This window comes from Oryzias latipes, chromosome 4, assembly GCF_002234675.1.
Source record: "Oryzias latipes chromosome 4, ASM223467v1".
NCBI lineage: Eukaryota > Metazoa > Chordata > Actinopteri > Beloniformes > Adrianichthyidae > Oryzias > Oryzias latipes.
The window spans coordinates 8,728,501-8,746,969 of record NC_019862.2 but is presented as its reverse complement, the minus strand read 5'-3'; the positions used below and the strand labels follow the sequence as shown (position 1 = coordinate 8,746,969).

The following is an 18,469-nucleotide window of genomic DNA, read 5'->3' as shown; positions in this document are numbered from 1 at the left end:
TTCATTTGTTTTCTTTATTGCAAGTTATAAACTGACCAATCGGATGTCTCAATAAAAGCATGTGGTGTCCACTGGCCCCCACTTCAAGTTTGACAGATTCTGCCAAGCCCGCTTTCAGTGGAATGAGGAATGGACTTCGAACAAGCTTACTCTTGATTGGCAACAGTGGTTGCCATAGAAACGTTGACTCAGACTCGCACCAATCACTGTCAAATGGCTCCCGATCGGCGCTGTCCATAATGCAGTAAAATGGCGACTGCTTCATTTTGCTGGAGCTGGAAGTAAAATCATTTAAGGATGACATCACACTTAAGTCCATTTCAAATATAGTCAACTGTTTCAATATATAAACCATCAGGGGCAACATGGGGTTCAGGATTATGCCCACGGACACTTCAACACACGAGGAGAGCAGGAACCGAACCTGCAAACTCCAGAGGTCGACCGCTTTACCTCTGCACCACAGCCACGTTTTATAACAGATTTAACATATAGAGTTAAAGAGTAAATAATCTAAGGCAGTCAGGTTGATCCCAGCACTTCCGTTGAATAAACATTTGATTCAATATTTAAAACCTTCTGCATTGAGAATGAATGAGCCTGTGAGGCAGAGATGACACGTTTAGAACACGTCAAAAACATTTGTTTTTGGTAAAAAGTTGCTTTAATCAAAGATTGCCCTTCAAGATTAATTCAAAGTAAGAATAGTCATAAATTAGACTGTAGTTTTAACTGATATACATCGAGTTCTCTTTTTGTAAAGATTTTCCAGAGATGAAACAAACCGAGCTTTGTAATGCTTTAGTTTCACCATCTGACTTTTACTTTATCATTTCCTGCTTTCCCATATTCAAAGCTTCTGAAATTCTCTGAAAAACAGGCTCAAAAGTCACCGATTCCTAAAGAAATGTCAAGTTTTGTTTAGTGCAGACTCTTAAGCTCTGCTTAATTCTCTTGACTTCAGCCCAACATCCCAACTGCAGAGATGACACACTGTCCTGTGATACCGGTTTGAGCTTCTGAGGAGCAACATGTTTGGATGAGTCATGAACTCCACCTGCAGCCACCGCCATGCCAACAGGGGTTTTATGCTGAAAACAAATGCACCATCCCACACTCATGCCACTTGTCCTCTCACCTTCATTTAAATCACTTCCTTTAGGTGATAAAGTAACCTTTGTGTTCATGGGGAGGCCTACAAACCAAGACACGCAGCCGTCAGATCATTTATTCAATAAAACACGACAAAAGTAGAAACATTTTCCTGCACATCTGAGGAATTACACATAAGGTTTTATTTGTCCTGGTGCATTCTAGGTGCAGTTGTTTCCTTAGGAGTCAATTAAATTGTGCCACCTGTCAAGGAAAGTACAGTTCCACCCTGACAACTGATGAGTGGAGCTGGTCCACCAGCATACCTGACATACTGCAGGTGAGAACATTTGGAAACGCTGAAGGGGCCAAAGCCAAACTGCTGTCCACAGATGGAAGAAAACTTTTTAAATACATCTAAAGATTACAAATCTATAGCTTTATCCAGTCATGTCAGGAGAAGGAAAGTGCACCAGATTGGACGGCCAATGGGTGTCACGTGTCCACAAGGATGCATGTGACTGACTTACTGCAGGAAATGCAAAAGATCAGGATCCATTGGTTTCCATACATACAATATAAAATGCTGCATGAAGACTTCCATCCATCCATCCAGGCCTTCGTCTCGGTTGGTTGCACATTACACACACGACCAGAAACAATGACTGAAATTTTAAGTCTGAGAAATTCCCAGGCAAAGTTTCCAGCTGTGCGGGCAACAAAAAAAGGCGGTTTGAGTGAAGACTGCAGCCCCAGCGGCGAAGGAGAGGGAACCGCTCTCAACAAAAGCGGGTCTGGAAGTCCCAACAAGCGCGGATGGAGGCTGATTACCTGCCGATCAGAGCCCACCTGCCTGCGTGCGACAGGTGCTCGCGCTGCGAACACGAATGACAGCGGATTTAACGAGTATGGTGGGTCTGCCGGCGACCACGTGACCTGCTGTCCTCTCACCTGCGCAGGTGCAGGCTCTGCGGTCAGGCCGGGCCGACCTGAGGAACGCGGAGCAGTCGGAGCCTCCGCAGCGGCCGTTCCTCAGAGACTCACCTGACAGGTAAGAAGCGGAGTGCAGCCGTCTATCAACGCGGGCACGCCGTGTTCAGACATGAAGACACGCCCACCAGGTGAGGGAGGGAGGCGGCAAGGTGACAGCATGGGGGGGGGCAAACACAAGTTTCTGTTTGCTCAGATGATCAGAAACTACAGTTCTGTTCTGATCAACAGGTGACATTTGAAAGCTAAATGAATTTAATGCTTTTATATGAGCTATATACTGTTTTATGCTCATATATATATATATATATATATATATATATATATATATATATATATATATATATATATATATATATGTACACATTCACACACGTATATTTTTTAGGTGGCAAGCCTTTTCACCTCTTTTCACTGCAACTTTATTTCCTTTTTCATCTTCAGGAAAAACCGGTGGGGGTAGTCAGATAGCTGTTTTGTCATATGCACAACTGATCCAACCCCCCACCAGTGTGAAATCCAGACCAAAGAAAAGCAGATAAAACCAATTTTACTGAGCAAATAAAGAATCTTCAGCACTGTCAGCACGTCTGCGATTATCCTGGAACATGGGTCTTTCAAAAGCATCTAACAACAGTTCTTTCTATCTAAAGAAGCCCCACACCAGGACTGTCTTTGATTATCATGTAAAAGGTGTCATCTGAGTTTGTTGCTGCTTTTGATTCATGGAGTTTATCCTGTTTAATGTTGCAACAAATAAAAACAAGTCCCACGAGAAGCCGTAAAGTAAAGTTCTGCAGAAACTCCGGATGGGTCATAAACGCTTAAAGTTCTCATGTAAGACACAAAAACAACACTGTAGGAGCCCGTTATCATGCAGGCATACTTTAAGGCTTACCTGGATCTGTTAAAAGTGTATATATCCTTCCAACAGACCAAACATTGAAAGCAGGCTGGAAAAAAAGCTTCACCAGGCCGTTTGGCCTGGAGACACTGAGCGCTGTACCTGATGCAGGAATGACACCGGACTGGTTTGGAGCAGCAGCCAGGCCCATTGGGAGGGAGTCGCCGCTGTGAGCATGCCAAAGCAATCCTCAGGACTTTGTTTAGGCATGCACAACAGGACGGGGAACCGCTGAATATTATTGGAGTTTATGTCAAACTGCTTCAGGAGAAGATCCAAAATCCAACGCACGTTCGTGTAGAGTGTCACTTTAAAAGCACACAGGGAATCAAAGATGTAAAACAAAACTTATGTCTTATTCTCGACCCCAAAACTCAAACAAGATTCATGGATTTTTGTGTGGAGGATTATATTTGATGGAAATATATCCTGGGCCTCATCTGAACAGATGAATATCTTCTGATTGGTCTAGAAAACAGGAAGTTGCTTGTGTAATGTTATGTTTTTTACCCAACTCAGAAATTTGAGTTTCACGAGGAATGATGAAAAAAGGGAAGAATGAAAACATCAGTCTTACCAATTAACACCTGTTTGTTCCAATATCCTGCTGAGCTGCATTCTTCTTTTCACTGCAAACATCATTTGATCTGTCAGAATTCATTTTTGTTTTGACAGATTGGTTTACCCAGGATTTTACAGCCTTCAAAGTATTTTAAACAGTAGTTTTATTGCAAAGTGACTATAGTTTCTATCAGAAAATGCAAACATTTCATGGTATCAGCGCAGTTATGAAAGAACTTCATTTCCGGTTGGGTTTCCAGCGTATTGACGCCCCCCCCCCCCCCCCCCCCCCCCCTGTTTTAAGGTAAAACTCCACTCCTTCATTTGGCAGAAGTTTGGTCTTTTTTTTTTAAAGTCTGTGGAGAGCTGCAAATAACCCGCCAATAATGTTGCACCAGTCTGACGAGTCAAACTTCTTCTTGGAAGGAAATGCTTCATCACAGTGATACTGACTTGTACTGACTTACAATTGTAGTCTTTTGAATCCAAGAGGATCTGCGGATGATGTTAACAGCACATGACTCTGCTGTCAGAAACTGTTGGGAAAACAGTAGCGGTATCACAGCTAGGGGTGGGTGTAACGATTCATATTAGCAACAATTCATGTTGGTGGTAAACGACACGATTCATAGTCGATATCGACTCATTTTGAACGATCCGATTCACCTAAAATGGGTCCAGAAGATTTTTGTCCAAAACTTCAACCAGTGAGACTCAGAAAGAAATACCTGGATACTAAATAGTGCAGGGGAAGTTTTCCAGATTCCTTTTATCTCTTGCAAAATAATCAAGTGTAAATTAAATTTGTGTACCAACAAACAAGTAAACAAGAATTAAAGACAAATCCATTCACATTTTAGTTTCCTAATGTTCAGCCCACTGTTGTTTTTTTCACATCATAATAAACCAAAGGGAACATCATTGGAACATTCTAGCAAACTGTATGGTCACATGTCTTTGCTAAATTCAAAGTGTTTCCACACATTGGACTGGAATGATGGACTGGTCATTTTTTGCTTTCATAACATGTGTGTTGTCCACTGTGATGCCTGTGGTCATTTTTACATCATAGTAAAGTAAAATTTACCCTAAAATGGTGATTTCCAAGATCAATACAATTGATTTATTTATTTTTGACAGGATTTTATATAGCCTCTTATTTGGACATTTGTTTTTATGTTTGTCTTTTGACTCATTTGAAGTTCTCTGCTGAGACCTGATGTGCTTAAATAAGGACATTCCAGCCTTTCCAATGACCTCTCATGTGTTTGGATTAGATTTTGGGAGGTTTTCTTGGGTGGGGAAACATAAGTAGTCTATAGAGGTGCAGGTTCTCAGTAGGAAAGGTTGATTTGATTTAATTAACAATCTGCCTCAGACTGATGATCTGGTTGGATAAATTGATTTATTGATTAATCGATTAATTGTAACACCTGTAATGAAGACGAATGGGGCAGAAGTCTTAAAACGGGGTACTATAAATGTTCTCAAAGCTTTTGATGGTGCACCTTTTTATTTTTCCATAGTGAGCTATAACTTCTGTCATTTCTGGAATGTCACAGAAGTCAGGCTGTACTAAGGGAGAACACCTAATGTCAAGTTTCTTCAATGACATCTCAGCCTTTCTCACATTCTTGACATATTACAGAAAGGCACAACTCTATTTTTCTCTTTATATTTAAGTCTAGCTTGTGCAGCTTTCTGTGTTGCCAACTTCCTCCTTTTGTGTGATGATGATGAGCAGGAAGCAGGAACCTGCTTTTGGGTTGTAGTTTCTAAAGATGCCACAATTCTCGGTTTAAAACTAAACTCTTTGTTACAATATTAAACTGAATTGTGAGGAAAGTGAATGCTTGCATCCCTACTGAATACCATATTGTTTACGTTGAAAGTATCAAACAATTGTTGGATTAAATTTAGGAAGGATTTATTCTTTATTGCTTTATAACATCACACCAAGTTTAGTAAACCCAACCAGAGAGGGTTTTCTTTTCATTGTTGATTATTAGCAAATTTTAAAAAAGTTAATTCTGATATATTTTTTTTATTTTGAAATACACAAATAATGTATCAAAACAAAAATTGAGGTTTGAACCAAATTGTGGGAAAAGTGAACTGTCGCATCCCTAGTATTAACCTAGAATCAAAGAAGAGAAAATTCATCCAAACGTCTTTCTAATACAGGTTTTGTAACGGTTTTTGGTTTAGAATGGGAGGAATCATTTAGTATTTACGGTGGAGCAATAAAATATTTATCAGTCACAGATTCTGCAAGTTATCCAACTTACAAAAGATGAAAGAGGCGCATGTAACATTTAGCCCATGGTATTCACACTGGACATGCAGGGAGGGGCTTCTTCTTCTTCTTCTTCTTTTTCTACTGTTTACTAGCGCACGTCCACCATTGGAAGAGGCTTGGTGCAAAATGAAGCAAAACTTGCTCCAGGCTTTTTTTCTTTCACGGCTCTATTCCAATATATGAAAGACTTGGAGTCATATAATTCCAGCCGGGAACGAACCGCAATAATTAATTTCTCTTGCGTGATCATTTTTCAAATGGTTGGCACTCCCATTAATGAAAAGGGATGCCATCCATAGGTCACTACCAAATCAGAGTCCCTGATTGGTCAAAGTTTTGTACATAGAGCCGTCTTGAAAACAGTCTGGACATTGTGCGTAGCTACGTGTGGATGTGAGAGTTTTGAACATGGAAGGCCGAAACACTCTTTTACATGTGTTTACAAAGACTGTCCAATGGAAATGGTAGCTTGAATGCACATTGCCGAGAGCAATGTGAATATAGCATAAGAGTCAAAATGTAAAAAAAGAATTCAGGAATTCCTATTACTTGATTTTTAAAGGATTTATTTGTATAACTAAGCAGGAATTCTGTCCTCAGAATTCCTTCTTTAAGAGGCTCTTCTATCCCCTACTTTTGTCCTGTATAAATGCCACCTGTTTGGCACTGGTTATCTGTATAAAACTGACCTGTCAGAAACCCTAAACACTTGTCTCTATCATGACCAAAGAGCTGCCAAAGGACACCAGTGACAACATTTACCAGCACAAGACCTAAGAAGCAGGTTGGTGAGAAGGGATCAACTGTTGAAGCAAATATTTGAAATTTTACAAGATTACTGACAATCTCCCTCCACCTAGAGCTCCATGAAGATCTCACCTCATGGGCTACAAATTATCAGAGAGGAAATATCCCAGAAGACAGCTGGGACCACAGTAACAAAGGTTATTATTATTAACACACAACGTCGTGATGGATTCAAATCCGGTAATTCTCTAGAGATCCTCCTGTTTTATCCAGCATGTGTCCAGACCTGACTAAAGTTCTCCAGAAACCACCTGAATGATCCAGAAGAGGATTGGGAGAAAGTCATGTGGTCAGATGAGACCAAAAGGAGACTCTTTGGTATGAACACAGCGTGCCGTATTTAGAGGTAGAAGTAAGCTAAGCTGCATTCCAAGAATGCTAAACCCACTGTGAAGCACAGGGATGAAAACATCATGCTTTGGGCCTGACTTTCTGCCAAAATTAAAAAACAGGATGACTGATCCATATGAAGAAAGGGATTAATGGAATCACGTATGTTGAGATTTAGAGCATTGGGGGTTTCAAATGGCTGCATCTTACAGTAGAAAATTAGGCTAAACACGTCGCCTGGGAAACAATAGAGTGGCTACATAAAACGCATCTCAAAGTTCTGGAGTGGTCGAGCCAGTCTCTAGACTGCAATCCAAGAGAATCTGTGGAGGGAGTTGAAAAGTTTCCCAGCAACAGCCCCAAAACATCACAGGTTTTGAGAAGATTTGAATCCTGGCTGGGTCTTTACTGTGTGTAGTTTGCATTTCCTCCTTGTGCATGTGTGGGTTTTCTCCCAGCACTTCAGTTTCCTCCCACAGTCCAAAAACCTGCTGTATAGGTTGACTGGGGATTTTAAATTGGCCCTAGGTCTGCATCTCAGTGTGTGGCCCTGCAACAGGTTGATGACCTGTTCAAGATTAACCTCGCCTTCACCCAACAGTGGCTAGGATGGGCTCTAGAAACCCCGAGACCTCGAAAGGGATTGAGTATGTTCTCAAGATGGATGGATGGATGGATTGTTATTATTATTGCCCCACTGTAGTTGCTAACTAATGAAAGCTACAAAAACAATGTATTTTACCCGAAGTTGCAAACATTTATTACACACATTTTTAGGCCATTAAACGTAAACTTTTTGTTCAGTTGTTTTGGACGAAAGGAAAAGTAGATCCATGTCAAGAGATCAAAGCAAAAGCTGACATTTTATGGTTTAGAAGCCCAAACATATCTGGCAGGATTGCAAAGACACAAAGTTCATTTTCAGTTCTCCAAATAAACAAAACAACATTTTTTTGGTATCTTTGGGCCTTCCATTGGCTTGGAGGCACAGTGCACTGCAAAGTCTAAAGGTTAAACTACAGGATCAGGGGGGTAAAGTAAAAATATACTTCTCCTTATGAACTGGTGTAGTTGGCAACACAAAAAAAAATTAAAATCTTTTATGTTTGTTTATATTATCTTGAACTGGTCAGTTAAATGTAAGATTTTTCTTGTAAAGTTTCTAATTTTACACAAGAAACAAATTTTACACAAGGCATACATATTTATTTATTTTTTAGATGACAAGTTATTATTGAGATGAGAAGATTATCTCCCATGCAGTGTGGAGATCCATTCACCCATTTTTCTGAACTTTCTGAATCATCATGGGGTTGCTGGAGCCTGTCCTAAGGTGAAGGTGTGGTACACACAGGGCAAGTCACACAAACATTCACACTTAGGGCCTTTTTTTCTCTCGGTACATTTGATTCTGTTTTTCATAAAGCCTCCACCTCCCACTCAAACTGATCGATGCACTGATATGATGGTATCCATTAGTAGACACCATTTTTAAATGTTATCTATGAATCCTACTGAAAAGTGACTCTCAAAATAGAAGGCAATTGTTTTTGTGACATGAGAGAACATAGAAGGATGTGCTTGGCACAAATGTCTGCCTCTGAATTTCTGATTTAAGTGAAAAAATTTAAACTTCAAATGTTTATTTTCCTAGAAGACAGACCTCCCAAAATTGCTGCCCTGTTTATTTTTTCATTTCAGTTGAAAAGCTGCAGTTATTCTGTCGGAAAAAGATAGAATTACCAAAGCAGAGTCAGTAAATCTGTTTAAAATGACTAAACTAAAATGATCTTAGGGAAAAGAGTTCCTATGAAGGCAGAGATGCGTTTGCCTCAGGAAAGGGTGGAGACTGATGCAATCTAAGACATTTAAATATTTATAAAGTGGCATCCTTTTCACCAAATATGCTCTGTTCACAGTACATGTCCCATGAAGAGTTTTCTTTAACACAAATTCACAAGCATTAAAGATGGAGATACTTCAGTTGTTGAAATAATTTTTACTTTAACTTTTATAAGACAGGTGGACGGACAGATGGACAGATTTTCCACTTTTTGAGTTGTTGCAATTCTTGTTACTTTAAAAAATGTTTTGGATGAACAAATGAGGCAGCATTTTGAATTGCAATAAGTTTCCATTTAAATTTTATCAGATGGAGAGACTGAATTTCTTGAGTTGCTGCAATAATTTTTACTTAAATCTTTTTGGGGTCAAAAGTTTTAGACAGATGAATGGACAGAGCAACTTCTTGGGTTGCTGAAATAATGTTTACTTTACATTGTTTTCGATGGAGGAATGGAGCACCCATCCATTTTCTTAATCTGCTATATCCTTTTAGGGGTCACAGGGTTGCTGGAGCTTGTGCTGGCTACTTTTAGGTGAAAGTGGACATGCCGCCAGTCTGTCACAGAGCAGACAATCACTCATCCATACCTAGTGACACTTTAGAGCAGGGGTGTCAAATACTGTGGACAGGAGGAGACAAGGAATTTTGCAGCACAGCTTAAGGTATGGAAAGGCTACACAACCTTTTATTTTCTCGTGAGCAGCTCCATCTCTGAGCTTGATTTATACTTGAAAATTTTAAATTCAGCTAAAGAAAAGAAGGAGTCGTTTAAATGTTTTTTGTTTTGTTTCTAACTAGTGTTTGTCTAAATGCATTTTGAGATACCTTTGCACAAAGTCACCACTAGATGGAGACATGTTCCACTTTATGGCAACCTTATGTTGGATTTAGCCCTTGTGCTATCTTAGGCACTTTAACGTTGGGAGTTGGGTCATCTAGACCCACTAGACAGTGCGCTGAACCTTTTTTCTTCAATGATTTGTGATCTTCACTGGTGTCCATGGATTACATGAAATCTTTCCACCTTTATCCACCTTTGTCATGGTAGGGAGAACACATCAAAGTAAGGGTCGGGTCATCTAAGATAGCACAAGGGTTTAAACTGGACACATTTGGTTTGACTAAAGTGAACCAGAGTTCCCCTGATAAGCCGGAAGACATTCTCAGTCTGAATACACCCAACCGGTTTCTGGTCCGGGACTAGGAACCACTCTTGGACCCATCTTTGGAGGTGGTCTTGGTTTGTTTCCAATTGGACTGCGGTTCGGAACAACTGAACCAAAAAGGCCACGTAGCCGACGTAAACAGTGTAGAAATGTAGCAACAAAAAAAAAGCAACAATTGTTGTTTTTTTCAAACAGAAGAAATGGTCTAACTCTTTATTTGTAGAAACGTTTATTTTAACACTGCTAAAAATGCTTCTTACATGCTTCTCTGAGTCTCGTTACTCAGCACGTGTCCGGCGCTGCTGTGATGTCATCCTAAAAGCTACCTATTAGTTCCCTAACAGAAATCTCTTAAAACAATACCATAACACCACAAGGATGAGACACAACAACTCCTTGAAATGTGGTCAAATGAATGCAGGCTCATTAGAACAATTTGTAATGTGATACACAATGCTTCTCACTGTTTTCTGATAATCTAAACATCATAAACATTCAACCTATCGGCCTACCTTCATACCCAACATCTCCTCATCACTGCAGTTGCTAGCATCTTCTTAGTAAAAGCTCACACAGCACGTCTTCTTGCCAGTAACGGCCTTGCTGCACGACTCTGCCGTACCTAAGTAACAAGTAAAAAGGGTTCAAAACTAGTAATTAAAAAATTATTTTTTATAAGTCAACTGTTCCAATAAGATTGTAAAGTGCAGCACATCTTTTTCATGTTATCTTGACCGACCCTAGTAGTTCCTGGCCAATGACTGAAGAGATATTTAGTCACATGGTTTTGTTTACGAGCTTTGGTCTGTAACAAAAGTGTCCACTTGATGCCAGTCTGACTACAGACCAAACGCAAGGTTCAGGACTCGATTCAGAACAAAAGATTTTTCCAGTCTGAGTACAACCTTAGTCTCAACAAAAACAAAAAAAAGTTTATTTTATTTCAATACAAATATCTTTCTATCAAGACTGACAAGCTGGAGTTTGCAGACTTGTTTTGTGAACCATAAGACATGATGATTTTATGTCAAAGTTTATTGGTTTGATATTGAAAACAGGTTTGAACAGCAGTTTGTGTTTTGATAGTCAATTCAAAGGGAACTATAACACAGGGAGAGGCGACAATTGCCAGATGCTGATGAAACATCTGGTCTTTACCTGTACGAATCTGATCAAGTGACTAAAGCCACTGATGGGCTTGAAAACTCCATTTAGTCACTCCTATAAATAGATTGATAGCTGGGTGGAGTAAAGTGTTAAACAATAAGTAGGTCTAGCACTGCATCGCTAACTGTTAAAAGGTACTAAAAACACATGACTTGAATAACGTGATGTTAAACTGATGTTAATCATTGATATAAGACAGACTCTAAATTTTATTTAACAAGCATGATTTTATTTTGTCTAAAGAAGCTGTGGTGTTTTTGTCATTAACTTTTGGTGTGTACTGGTAATTTAAACTTTTACTTGAGTTTAACTATGTTAAATTACCCACAGAATGGTGAATGGCATCAAAACCTAACAGAAGCATGAGGAGTTACACAGAGATTGACTTGAACCAAAAGAAAAGGAGTGTTCTTTCAGTAAAAGTCCAAGAGTTCACAAAATGTGATCTAACATCAAAATTTATAGGTCTGACTGTGCTGACTTTTTTTGATTTTTGGAATACAGTTATCCCTCGCTATAACGCGGTTTACATATCACGGTTTCGCTACTTCACGGATTTGCAGTGTATTTTGTTCTGCATTCTGATTGGCTAAAAAGTCACTCCGCTTCTTCTCTACCTGTGCGTCAATAACGTTGCAGTTTAATTTGTAAAGGTACGTAAATCTGCTTGCCAAATTTACAACGAGTAAGTGCAAATTCTCTTGCAATTTCGAGTTTCTCTAAAACCCATCGAAAAAAGAGCGACAACAACTGCCAATCACTATGTTCTTCTCCTGAACAAACACAGCTGTACCGCGGGCTTCAGAAGAAGAAAACACTGCAGAGTGGAGTCAGGATGCAGGAGCTTAGTCTGAAGAGCAGTGAAATACACCTAGGTCAATATTTGTCCCACTGTACTTTGTATTTTTTTAATAATTGTTTTAAATTTCCTCCCGTTTAATCCCATTACTCGGGTCGCGGTGGGCGGGGCTAATCTCCGCAATTTGAAGCCTTCTGTTCACATTGATGATTAAAATTATTATTTGACAGTACAGAAGTTATTTGTTGGAAAAAATGTTTATAAAGTACTTGTATTTGTGAAAAAAGGGTTTGATCTTTCTTTTCAATGTATAATAGAGTATTTAATTGTATAATAACTGTTAAAAAAAAAAAAGGTTTCTACTTCACGGATTTTGCCTATCATGGGTTCTTTTTGGAACGTAACCCCCGCGAAAAACAAGGGTTTACTGTATATCCATAATTTTAATCAAAATCCATTATCCAGCGTACCATTGATTTGTAAAAAATGTTTTTTTTAACATAGTGCCAACAAAATTAGCTGTTTAGATGCAGATATTTCCCAACTTCTTCATTCTGTTGGGCTGGTGATCCACAGATGCCTTATTTCTGTCATCATATTCTCTGTCGCCTCACTGGTTCTTCACAATTTGGACAAACGTAAAATTCCAACTGAGTTTCTCTGTCTGACCCATTGTGACAGCTATGTGCACCACAATAACGGAGCATTTTCCCTTAAAGCTGAGCTCTAGAGTCGTCCTCAGTTAGTTTTGAGATCCCCAACATGGCCGTCTCCAAAAAGGATGACATCACGTGAAAAACCCTGTAGGTACAGACTTTAATAAAAAGATTATATGAGATGCAATCCAATATTGAGCCATGTTTTCGTTTGTTTATTTATTTATTTATTTATTATTTTGGTAGCATGTCTCCGCCTGCCCCCCCCCCCCCCCCCCCCCAAAAAAAAAAAAAAAAAAAATTCTCTGCGCACGGCACTGCTTGTGGCCTTTCAGGGCTTTAATGGGCGGAGTCAGCGGCGCCGGATCCGGGGGTCATAACATCATGAGTGTCCCCGGCGGCGAGTCATTTCCCCGCCGCTTCGGTCAGCTGAGCGTCTCCGTTTAATGGAGCCTGAACGGCGTCTGCGCGCTGTGCTGTGACCGCCCGTCTCCCAGTCAGTCCGGGCAGAGGATGGATCATGGAAAGCCGCCTGCAGCGGGGCTCTCCTCGGTAGTTGTCCTGTCAGCTGTGCTGGCGTGCGCAGCAGCGGTCCTGCAGCCCCACGACCTGCTGTACGACAACGCCGTGCGCGCGTTTTACAACAGCGACTATGAGGAAACGGTGCGCGCCATGGAGGGAGCGCTGCGCAGCCACTCGCAGCTCCGCAGCACCAAAGTCCGCTGCCGGCTGAGGTGCCAGGACCAGCATCCGTTTGATGGGACCTTCTCGGACCTGCGCTTCTTCGACGTGGTGCTTCGGAGATCAGCATGTTTGGACAAATGCATGGAGGACAAAGTGGGAGCGCAGTCTCTGCACAAGGTCAGCGAGGATGTGGTGCAGGATTTTACCCGGAGGATCCCCTACAACTTTCTCCAGCTGGCTTATCAGAAGGTAAGAGGAGGAAGTCAGGTGAACATTTACCGGTTCAGGTAAAGCACAGCTGTAAAGCAGTGCCAGCTGCTCTGCTCTAAAGCTGAGCACGTGCAGAGTCTTTGCCTTTGGGCTCTGTTTCACCAGGCTGCTGTCTGCAACCCGAGCCAGAGAAGTCAGCAAAAAAGAACATCTCAAATCGAGGACATCAGCTAAGAGAAAAGCGACATTTGTGTAGTTTAAGCCTGTTTGCACAGAAGGAAAATCTAGAAAGTTTTACCCTCCAAATGTGAGGCAACAGCAGAAATATTTGTGTTGTCCAGCTGCACTTTTATTAACTGTAGAACCATTTATATTATTTTTTTAATTTTTACCTGAAAGTAATGATTTCCCATTTAATACCTCATTCAGAGGCAGGAAAATAAGTTTCCTTACATTAAAATGTATTCACTCACAATTCCAAAGACTTGCATCCCATTTGGTTATATTTTCTGAAACTGGCATAGGATCAGCCTAAAAGATTGACCTAAAAGAAATGCATCCGTGCTGTAATTTAGCCAGCTCCACTACTGGTGCAGGTCTGGGGTGGTATGTTCCTCAAACGCCCTAAAAATGCTTAGAGAAGACCCATCCCATCATTGTATCAGTTAATCTATCCATATCTTCCCCCTATTGATAGGTCTTATCTATTTCATGAAATAATGGTCTTACTGACACCACCCTCAACATTTTCCGGGCTAGGGACCTGCACCTTTGATTGCTTTTTTTGGGTTTATTTTTATTACATTTTTTGTCATTTTTATTTCTTTAGTTAATTGTGGATTTTTGCAGGACATCACGATTGGGGAGGGCAACCATGGCATTTAAGGGGGGGAGCCCTTGCCCATGGCTAAATCGTACCTCGGCTGTAATTGTCCTCAAAGTGAGATGTTTTTAATTTGTCTAGGTTTTTTTTTCTTCCAGCATCAAAGCTGGTTTGTGTAGCTGTTTTTTCGTGGGAGGTAAAATCCCTGCTTCCTGTCTCCCCACCAGTACGTCACAGCAGATGCTTTATTCAAACAGCAGCTGTGCACTGCGTGTCCGGCACCATGACAAAATATCAGTTGACTCATGTCAGAACCTGAACGCTGCAGAGGTGGGAAGCAAAAAAAAAAAAAAAAAAACTTGAGTCATTTTTAACTGCTTACAGCTCAGCTGGGAGGCTGGCAGCGTCTCCTCACACGTATCTGATACCCAGACAGCTTCCTGTGCCGCTCACAGCAGAACCTACTACAGTACTGACACACAGCTGCCACTGTTCTGAGGGGGAAGGAAGCCCATTAGTCGTACTGTCTGGGCTCAAATGGTCTCTATTTGTTCTGAGTCAGATTAAGAGTAAAAGTCCTGTCTAGACATGATCGCATAGATCATACAAACAGATGCTTGACGGGCTGTAAAAGTGTGATTCTGTGCTGGCGTGCGTGGATTTCTGTAACATCTGTGTGCTTTTTAGATCCTTTTGTACTTTCAGCAAAGCAGAATTTCCCTTCATAATGAAGTGCATTTCCTTTTTCCTCCGTTTGCAGTGATGACATCTTTATGAAGTGGTGATATGTAAACACATCGCTGCTAAGCCGTCTGATCCCACCACAGGCAGGGAGAGGCAGTCTAGGGGGTCACCTGTCAGGTTCAGACTTGTTCATACTTGCTGTTTTTTAGAAGATAAACAAAAATTTGTGCCTTTTTTTTATTAAATTTAAAATAAGATTTGACTGTCACACACCTCCTCCTGAGCGTGGAGAGAACTGCAGCCGTGTTTCTTACAAGCCGCAGCACAATCATCAGCTGTTCTCCTGCCCCAGCCTAATGCGTATGTCCCAAACTGGCCCAACATTTACCCTGGCAAAGTTCTTATTTACCTGTTGTGGTTTGTTTGCTTTTCTATAAAAAGACAGGCGTGTCACCTTTTGCGGGTATTACAGGAAGGTCTTTGTAGCAGCCGGTAAGTCTGATGGCCTCACGCCTCTCATTACAGCCTCTACAGAATGATCAAAGACCTAAATAAGGGCAAGGGGAGATTGTATCCTTAACCACTCTTTTCTTAATCTTTCAGCAGTGATGCTCTTTAGGTAGCTGGTTGTGAAAGTCAAGTCAAAGGTTTCTGGAGCTATGCCGAACTCATTTATGGTTATTATGGTTTGTGTCATCTATCCAAAAGCGCTGAGGCATGAAAAAGTGAGCAAAAAAAGTTGTAAACTCTTTAAACTTCACCCACATCTTCTTTTAATTTTGAAAAATTGAAATGGATTGAGATCTCAAGAGGTTTTAACAAACAAATTGTTGTTTCAAGTCATTAAAAAGTTTTGGTTTAATCACAAGTCCACAACTGGACCAACGGCGTTTAAATATTTATGAAGCGTTTTACGATGCTGAAGACTATTAGTGTTTTATTTTTGTTCTTCTCTGGGATCAGTGCTCACAAGTTCCCCTTAATAACTGGATTTTTCTGCGCATATTTCTCTCTTGGTGCTCGTTTTAGTTGCACTTGTGACCTCAGGAAGGAGTGGACAGCCTTGGGGACATCTGCAGGAGCAACGATGATGAAAAATGAGGAGATGTTGTGGGAATTTAGAACATTCTGGGCCTTTTTTTTTCAGATGGAGAACAGATTACAACACAACAATCTTTATTTTGTTTGGAGAACAAGCCCAGCTCTCCCAGGACACTTTCCAAAACCTGCTGATCACTTGTGGCTTTTGTGGAATTCCCTCTTCAAAGTCTGAGTCCTTCCTGTTTCAGTGCCCTCTGTGAGTGAGATTATCCCAGCACAGCAAGAGGCTTGTTTCTTTGTGGTTGTGTTGTTAGCTAAAGTCAGCCACCTTGCCTAAGTGTGCAGAACGTGAGAAGGCTTCAACTGAAGCAAATTACTGGAATCTCTCTGCTGAGGAAAACATAACAGCAGGAGCTGCACCGTATGGGTAACATGTCTGTTTCCACTTGCTGGCTTCAGCTACAGGTTTTAAACTCAAAGATGTTATGTCAAGTCATATCATCTTAAGTCAAGATCATGTGTAGATGTATGTATCACGTGAATGTTCAATAATTCCCTACAGCTTTACCCCGGAATCATTTCTCTTTTAATTTACAGCCTGTTATTCAACATTCTAGTTTCCGTTTGTCTAAAATTTTTTCACAATGTAGGTTTTAAACAAGTCTAATCTTTTTTTTTCTCACATAGCGGGTGGTGGATTTGACTTCCCATGAGTGTTGAATTACGGTACACTATTAGGATGGCATTTGGGGAATTTTCATTAAAACATATCCTCTGTTGCCATGTTGCAGTAATGAGTGTGATTGGATGGGGGTTTTTCTTAAAAGGTTACAAATATATGTAACAGAACAGGTTGGGTCCCCAAAAACCTAAGTAAATGTGTGAGTTTTGCTTGAAGGGGCAGATGCTGTGTCTTTTTAGCCATTCTGCATGACTGAATATAAGAGGATAACACGTGACAGGAATGTGTGGAGGGCCTAAATTGTTCAGTCCCTAATTAGATCACCTCCTCTACAACACGTTGGCTCATAAAAGTCCAAACAGAACAACAGTACAGCCATAAACTAAAGAGAAGAATTATGGCAGTTGGTTTGGTCAATAATAATGAGAAAAGATGGCGGGGAATTTATTTATTGGTTCAGAGTGAAGTCTTAATTGATGACTGGGCTGTAGAGTGAGCAACACAAGAACCCAGCTTACTTATTGTCCCAAAGCTTCATTTTTACGTTGGAGGACAAATATGAAGACAATTAAGCTCAAAATTGAATTTCTGAGTATTTCTTTATTTAGATGATTGTGAAATAGGTGCAGACGAAAACTGCTGTTTTGTAAAACATCTTATTTAGTAGAAACTACGCTGGGCGGACGCCAAGCTCCCTGCTCTGCTCCATTCTGATGCATCCATCTGCAGACAAATAGATCCATGGACGTCTTTGTTTTCCTTGCCTGAGCTGGAATCTGGCTCAAATCTGAACGGCTGGATAGCTACAGTATCGTTCGCCATTTTTGTTGCACTGCTAATGTTTATCTGGAGGTGTGAGAGGCTGTAAACAGAGCGCTCTCAGCAACTGGAAGGGGGGGTGGGGTTGCTCTGCACCAGCAGGCACATTTCTAATGAACTACTGCTGCTCTCCATGAACTACCTGTATGTTCTAGAAATCTGTCTTTTGCAATTTGGCTCAAAATAAATGGCATGATCAAAACTAAAAGACCACTGGGAACGCTTTGAAAAATAGATCCAAAGATGGTGGGACTGGGTGTTTAAAGACGTGCATGCCAGCTTTCTTCAATTTGTTTTTGCTAACTCTGAATTAGAATTTCTGCCTCCTACAGTTTTTTTTTTAGATTATTTCTCTTGCCAAAGCGTCTGTTTGGAGATCTCGAGGCTTGGGTGGAAAAAGCTAAGTCATGCATCTGTTCATTTTCAGAAGTGTGTGTTGACCAAAGAAAGCACCTCCTTCTGTGTGTTTCTTTGTCACGTTTGACTTCCAGAAAGACACTAAAGTTTACATGGGGTTTTCTTTTGCCTGGTGAGTGTATTAACTTTACGAGAACAGCGGTTTGAGTATTTTCATTCACTTCAAGCTGTAAAGAAGATTCATGTCCATTAATAAAAATAAGCATGTTCTGGTTTAGATAAATGTTAGTAAAGATGTGGGCCATTCCTTCTACAAGAATGTTCTTCAGTAGCTCTGTTTTGACCCCCCCACCCCCACCACCACCACCACGCACACACCTCCATCTGAGAGCTTTGGGAGCTTTGCAGTAAAAAGAAGAGAGAGGGGGTTTCAGTCAAAACAAAGAAAAGTATTTGAGAAGCTTAGCTTTTAAATCACAAGATTTTAAAGAAAAGCACATTGCTGACATTGTTGGACTCCTTTCTGCCCCCCCCCCCACTCTTTGAACTTAA

At 40.6% G+C, this 18,469-nt stretch overlaps 1 protein-coding gene across 1 annotated transcript in view; it reads left to right on the top strand.

Moving 5' to 3' along the window:
• The first annotated feature begins 12,984 nt into the window (after positions 1-12,984).
• p3h2 (prolyl 3-hydroxylase 2) overlaps positions 12,985-18,469 on the top strand; it is a 53,510-nt gene continuing 48,025 nt past the window's right edge. Inside the window, exon 1 of the mRNA XM_011473865.3 lies at positions 12,985-13,550. Coding sequence (XP_011472167.2) covers positions 13,131-13,550 — 420 coding nt within the window. The 5' untranslated portion in view covers positions 12,985-13,130. The remainder of the gene's footprint in view (positions 13,551-18,469) is intronic.